General features: G+C 48.4%; 1 protein-coding gene across 1 annotated transcript in view; it reads left to right on the top strand.

The window, feature by feature from the left end:
• The window catches only part of kifc3 (kinesin family member C3), a 30704-nt gene continuing 23736 nt past the window's right edge, over window positions 1–6968 (top strand). The window contains exon 1 of the mRNA XM_070827513.1: window positions 1–262. Within this exon, the coding sequence (XP_070683614.1) occupies window positions 5–262 (258 nt within the window). The 5' untranslated portion in view covers window positions 1–4. The remainder of the gene's footprint in view (window positions 263–6968) is intronic.

The raw sequence follows: 6968 nt of genomic DNA, 5'->3' as shown, positions 1-6968 counted from the left end.
GGTCATGTACGTCCTGTGCACGCTGGCGGTCCTGAGCCTCCACGGCCTCCTGAAGAGCTGGAGCACCAAGGCCGCGGAGGACGGGGGGGGCACGGAGGGCACGGAGGCCCCGGGGCGGCGGAGCGGGTGTCCGGAGGCCCGGGGGGCGTCCAGGTGTCGCGGCGGTGGAGGACAGGACCGTGGGCGGGCGAGGAGCTGCAGGGCTGAAGGGAAGCGGAGGCGAGGAGGCGGCGTTGTGTCCGACAGCAGGAGGCGAGTCCAGGTGAGGAGATGGAGATCAGGTGTTGGTTTCCAGTCAGGAAGTCCTGAGGTGCTCGGACTTTACTGAGTACTGCACTTTACTTCCAATAATATGATCATGTGACCTCTCAGGAAACACTTTGCAGGCAGACTTCTTGTGTCCGAGCAGATTTGGTGGTTGGTGGTTTTCCTTCAGCTGCTGACAACATGTGTGCAGATGTTGGAGGCCTTTTACAGCCGGACAGTAAACGTTTAACATCGAACTTCTTTGGAAGATCAATTATTTTATGCTACGGAGAATCCTGCCCTCTGATTGGCCGGCGGCCAATGAGGTCAGCAGGTAACCATAGCAACAGCACTGATGCTGCGTTAAACTTTCAGTTTTACAAACTGAGCTCTTAAGTTGTTTTTATCAAACAAAAACTTGTTTTAAAATCTTTTTTAAGCAGGAAACAGAGCTCAGGTCAAACAGTGAATGATAAACTAGCTCGTCTCACCACCGCAGCATATTTTCCCCATTGAACAAAAATCAAAACGCAGGTAAAGTTTTTACAAAAGAAGAGATTCTGATTGGTCAGTGAGGGTTTGAGCGCAGCGTCTGATTGGTCAGCGGACGTTAGGAGACATGAAGGAGGTTCAGGTGTCCACAAACGAAACTAAACGAGTGAAACGACCTCAGTTGTGTTTATGAAGCTCTGAGTCACAGCTGAATGTTTCTACTTGTGTTTAAATCGACTTTGTAGCTTCAGTCTCACTCACACAGACACTCTGACTGATGGAGGCAGCAGCAGAGCAGCAGCTCCTGTGTCCTGTTCTCTAAAATCCCTGTTTTAGTGAATGTAGTCTGGTGTGTGTGCTGTTTGTGGTTAAACCAAAAGGATCTTCCAGGTCTCTCTCTGTAGGGATCCTTTCCATGATGCTGTCACACACTTAGAATAACACTCTGAGCCTGTCAGTGTTGGCCGGTGAGTTTGGTTATTAATGATTCAAAATGAACCGAACTGTTCACCAGTGGGAATGAGTTTAAAACATACGATGTGATATAATAGATGATATAAATGTAATAGAATATATACTGTAAATGTTGTAAATGTGCTTCCAGAGTTAAATCAGGAGCAGATGTGATCACTGAGGTGTGATAAACGTGTATATACTGTTTAAAGTGTCTAAAGGAAGTTGCAGTGTTGAAAATATGTCTGGTATCGTAGTCGATGGATATTTAACTGTGCTGTTACTCATTTCTTTAAATAGATAAACTGTTTTTACATTCACTCAGTCTGTCTGACGTTCGTCTCCACATTAACGTTGAAGCGTTTGTAGAGAAATTAACGAAGCATTAAGAGGTTTGTAAAACTGGACGTGATCTAAAGGACGACGGGATCGAACCCAGCGAGGCGGTCAGATTATCATCATCATCACATGACGATGAATCTGTGGTTATGTAACTCCTGATCTGACATGGAGGCCTCGACGAGCCCTTAATGTTTCCCATCATGTGACCAGATGCTTCTCGTTCCTCTGCTGCAGACAGGAAACATCACATTTAACTGGAAGGTGGATCCGTCTGTCAAAGAGGAACGTATCGTTATATCGCTCTCACACCAGACTCCATTAAAAAAAACAGTGATTTTAGTTAGTCAGTGTGTAGTGGAGGTCTATAGTGTGTGTGTGTGTGTGTTAGTGTGTAGTGGAGGTCTATAGTGTGTGTGTGCTAGTTAGTCAGTGTGTCAGTGTGTAGTGGAGGTCTATAGTGTGTGTGTGCTAGTTAGTCAGTGTGTCAGTGTGTAGTGGAGGTCTATAGTGTGTGTGTTAGTTAGTCAGTGTGTTAGTGTGTAGTGGAGGTCTATAGTGTGTGTGTGTGCTAGTTAGTCAGTGTGTCAGTGTGTAGTGGAGGTCTATAGTGTGTGTGTTAGTTAGTCAGTGTGTCAGTGTGTAGTGGAGGTCTATAGTGTGTGTGTGTTAGTTAGTCAGTGTGTCAGTGTGTAGTGGAGGTCTATAGTGTGTGTGTGTTAGTTAGTCAGTGTGTCAGTGTGTAGTGGAGGTCTATAGTGTGTGTGTACTAGTTAGTCAGTGTGTCAGTGTGTAGTGGAGGTCTATAGTGTGTGTGTTAGTTAGTCAGTGTGTCAGTGTGTAGTGGAGGTCTATAGTGTGTGTGTGTGTGCTAGTTAGTCAGTGTGTCAGTGTGTAGTGGAGGTCTATAGTGTGTGTGTACTAGTTAGTCAGTGTGTCAGTGTGTAGTGGAGGTCTATAGTGTGTGTGTGTTAGTTAGTCAGTGTGTCAGTGTGTAGTGGAGGTCTATAGTGTTCCTGTTGTTCTGGATCAACATGTTCTCTGTCTTTCTTTAGTCTCCTCTGATGAACAACATGTCTGAAGTCTTTTCTCACTCATTCTGCTTTATTCCTGACGGAGTGTTTTGATCAGTTTGGATTAAAAAGTCTTAAATTTAACTTGCTGAAACACACAGAGACGCTGTGACAGTCACTACTACTGTTACACACACACACACACACACACACTCACAGGGCTGTTGAATATTTCAGTGGGGGGAGGAGCAGCTCCTCACGCTTCAGTTGACGCTGAAATATTTATCCCATGTGTGGGGGGGTGGGGCTGGAGGGGGTGTGATGCTGCTGTGCTGTTGCTAGGGAAACAGAGGGAGGAAGCTGTGTGTGTGTGAGGGAGAGGGAGAGGGAGAGGGAGGGAGAGAGAGAGAGAGAGAGAGAGGGAGAGAGAGAGAGAGAGAGAGGGGGTCGGCAGGCGACACTGATCCTGCTGTGTGTGTGTGTCTGTGTGGAGCTGCAGAGAGGACGAGGATGCAGCGATGATGCGGATGGCGAGGCCGCAGGGAGGGAGGTAAGACCTGGGAGGATGGACACAAAGAGGGAGGGATGGAGGGATGGAGGGATGGAGGGATGGCGGTAGAGAGGAGGCAGACATGTCGGACGGTAATCCGGTGTGATGGAGGTCTGTCTGTAACCTGATGCAGAGCAGAGTCGTGTGTCTGTCCCTGACCTGGATACTCGCCGTGTGTTTGAGGACGGCAGCTCTCGGCTCCGTCCGTCCCGTGTGGATGATCTCCTCCTCCTCCTCCTCCTCCTCCTCCTCCTCCTCCTCCTCCTCCTCCTCCTCCTCTCCGTGCTGCTGAGCCTCCTTTTGTCCGGTAACGTTTCCTCTCTGCTTTAGTCCCACGTGTAGAAACCGTCTGTGGCTCTGGAGCAGCTTCCTGCTGTAGGGACACAGGTGGGCAACGGCCACGTCCAGGGGCAGGTGGGGGGGTGCAGGCACAGGTGGGGGGGCAGCAGGCACAGGTGGGGGGGCTGCAGGCACATGCAGCAGGCACAGGTGGAGGGGGGGGTGCAGGCACAGGTGGGGGGGGGTGCAGGTAGAGGACAAAAAAACAGGACGTGAGGGAAAAGCAGAGTTGGTCAAACTTTAGACGTGGTACCTGATCTCCGGTCGAGCTGCTTGCATGGATGCTAACGCCGTTGTCATGGTAACGATGTGTAAATATCACAGTGATGTTTCGCTGCTGTGTTTTGTTGTTGTATCTTTATACTGAGCTCCACAGACCATCACGTGTCCCTCTGACGGTCTGGATCTGTCTGGACGCTCCGATCAGGGCGTCGTCATCACGCCACGTCGTCACGGCCCCCACGTAACCGTGGAAACCCAAATGATGCCTTAATGTAAAAAATGCATGAGGCCGAGCAAAGAGACCCCCAAACGTAAAACTGAAGAGTTTCTGACGTCACAGATCCGCCTGGATCGCCATCGTCTGTTATGATGATGTTGTCGTTGCTGCTGCGGTGCATTGTGGGATATGTATGCTAGCGTAGTGTCCAGACTGGAACAGACTACACGTCCTGTTGTTCATACTGAAGATGCTTTAAGGACTAAATAACAGTAATAACATGTTGGGGGCAGCGGTCATGTGGTCTCTCCCGTCACAGCAGGTGTGGGCGGAGCTACGGTCGGCTCACCTGCTCCAGGTGACACACAGACCTTTTTAGAAAATGAGACGTTTTTATTCACCGACATGAAAAACAACCTCCTGATATCGTTCATGTCGATGGTTGTAGTCTGTTTTACCGAAAAGGCAGCGACACACCCTTCCTGTAGAGAGAGAGAGAGAGAGAGAGAGAGTGTGTGACTGTGTGTGTGTGACTGTGTGTGTGTGTGTGTGTGTGTGTGTGACTGTGACTGTGTGTGTGACTGTGTGTGTGTGTGTGTGGCTGTGTGACTGTGTGACTGTGTGTGTGTGTGTGTGTGTGTGTGTGTGAGCAGACAGGCTTTGACTCTGAGCACATGGAGGCTGAAAGAAAACAGGAAGAGATGATTTGACCCAGTTTAGCAGAGGAGGAGGAGGAGGAGGGATGAAGAGGGGGGTCCTAGAGTCTCTCCAGGAGGTAGACCGAGGGGGGGGGGGGGTTTATTATCAGCATTTTGAAATGGAGATTAACTGTTGATGCTTCAGACGGTTTCAGCTGAATAAAATAAAAACTGCTCATCGATCTGCAGACTAACGATCGAAGGATGAACCTGATCATCCACGTTATCCATTGATCGCCATGTTTGGTGCTCAATAACAATGATATCAGGACGCAGGTGAAAACACTCAAACAGCAGATGAGTTTTAAAAAAAATGGTTTATTTTAGTTTATTTATCAGCAGAGATGTAACGATGCCAAACACCACGATGAAAGATCGAACTGTCGAAGAAAAATTAAGTCAGCATAGTGCAGATCTCTGACCTAAACCTAGCCTAACCTAACCTAACCTAAACCTAAATCTAAGCTAACCAACCTAAACCTAACCTGACCTAAACCTAACCTAACCTAACCTAAACCTATAACCACCGTCGGCTTTATAGGATATTTATTTAACTGTGTTCTTTGGTTGATCCTGGGTCTGTTCCAGGTTTCTTCCTGTTAAAGGGGAGTTCTTCCTCCACTGTGTCCTGATAGAATATCTGATGCTGCTCTGTGGGGATTCTTGAATCTTTAAGTCTCTCTAATTAAAGACGTTGGTCTTGACCTGCTCTCTATGGAAACAGTCTTGAGATAACTCTTGATTGATTGATTCGTACTCAAACTGATCAGCTCACGTCCTGACCTCCTCTGGAGCTCCAGACGATGTGATTCTGATTATTTTTCCGTGTTTTAGTCGAGCTCGACAGGTTTTCCAACACGTTTGTTCCATCTATGTAACGGAGACTGACGTGTTCCCAGACGTTAGACCACACCGGCGAATCTTTTCAATGGAGGAAATGACTTTTTGTTGTAATACGGCATGTGTCCACTGGGAAACGTTAGAAGGACGTGTGGTTATCTTCTGTGTGTCTGCTTCCTGTAAATGGATCCACTTCTCTGTAGGAGACCTGAAGTGATGACTGAGGAAACAGAGTTAAAGGTGACGGTACGTCGTCTGGATCAGTTGTGGCTCCGCTGTTGTCTGAGCTCCAACTTTACTTTCAAAGTTTTGCTTCTTTCTAGCAAAGGAACATAAAGGAGTGAGAGGACCTGCAGCGCTAACGCTGATGAGGAAGCTGACATGTGGTGACACAGCAGCAGGTCTGGTTCTTCTTCCCCGCTGATGCTGTGCGATGTGACTTTACAGAGGTTTCCACTAACTAACCCGCCGGGCCGGACCCGCTGACCACAGGGGGGCGCCGTGTGACTCCGGTTGAGTCGTTTAGACGTTGAGGCGTTGGTAAACTGTCGTCTGATCCAGACTCGTTGGGCTGTGAAGGTGTCGGACGGCAGCAGATGGTTCTCTGCTGCTTCCACAGCCGGGAGGTCTGCTGGAGACTAACTCACTCATGGTTCACTGCAGGAGAGAAATAGAAAGTGAGCAGTGACACACTGATGGAGCATCAGGACACGTGTGGAGACACAAGGCTGTTAATGAGAGAGAGTGTGTGTGTGTGTGTGTTCAGAGGCAGTGTGAAAACACACACACACACACAGTGTGAAAGGTTAACCTGAGCTCAGCAGCTGTCAGCATTAATAATACTTTCATATACTGTGTGTGTGTGTGTGAGCATCTTACTCCTTAAAGCTGTAATCCGCACTTTCACAATGCATCGCGTGTGAGTGTGTGTGTGAGTGTGTGTGTGTGTGTGTGTGTCAGCAGCTCCACTGCTGTAATACCTTCTTATCCTCCAGGTCTTAGATATCAAAGGAAGGAGGACGTGAACTTGCAGTACAAATGTGTTCTTCAGGTTTTGACGTGACGTTTGATGGCGCCTCCTCTGAGGAAACTGATAAATCGATTTGAATCATGAAAATATAAAACAAGTTGTCCCGACAGAGCGATCTGATTGATCGACTAGACATTTAGAACGAGCTCAGATCATCGCGACAGCACAGCTAACCGCCGTCGCGCTAGTCACTAAATATATTACTCCGCTGTTTCCATGGTAACACGGTAACCTGTAACCACGGTAACGGAGCAGAAGCTTCCATCTCTGCTCCAAACTGTCCGGTTCAGTCGTTGGTTCTGAAGAATGTTTCTCCTCCAAAGCTCGTTCATTTTGCTGCCGTGCTGAACTGTGTGCCGGCGAGTTGGTGACCTGCCGCTGCTAGCTTAGAGCTCCACGTGAGGCTGGAGGACGTAGCAGCTGAATGTGTGGATGTCAATGATGTTCTCCTGCAGATATCTGAGCTCCAACCAGACTGAGGCAGCGAGGAGCTTCACTGTTTCTACCTGTGCTTCTTATTCAGTCTGTA

This window comes from Pempheris klunzingeri, chromosome 1 (genome assembly GCF_042242105.1).
Source record: "Pempheris klunzingeri isolate RE-2024b chromosome 1, fPemKlu1.hap1, whole genome shotgun sequence".
In the NCBI taxonomy this organism is placed as follows: domain Eukaryota; kingdom Metazoa; phylum Chordata; class Actinopteri; order Acropomatiformes; family Pempheridae; genus Pempheris; species Pempheris klunzingeri.
The sequence above is the reverse complement of the archived record's forward strand: the minus strand, read 5'-3'. Positions and strand labels throughout refer to the sequence as shown.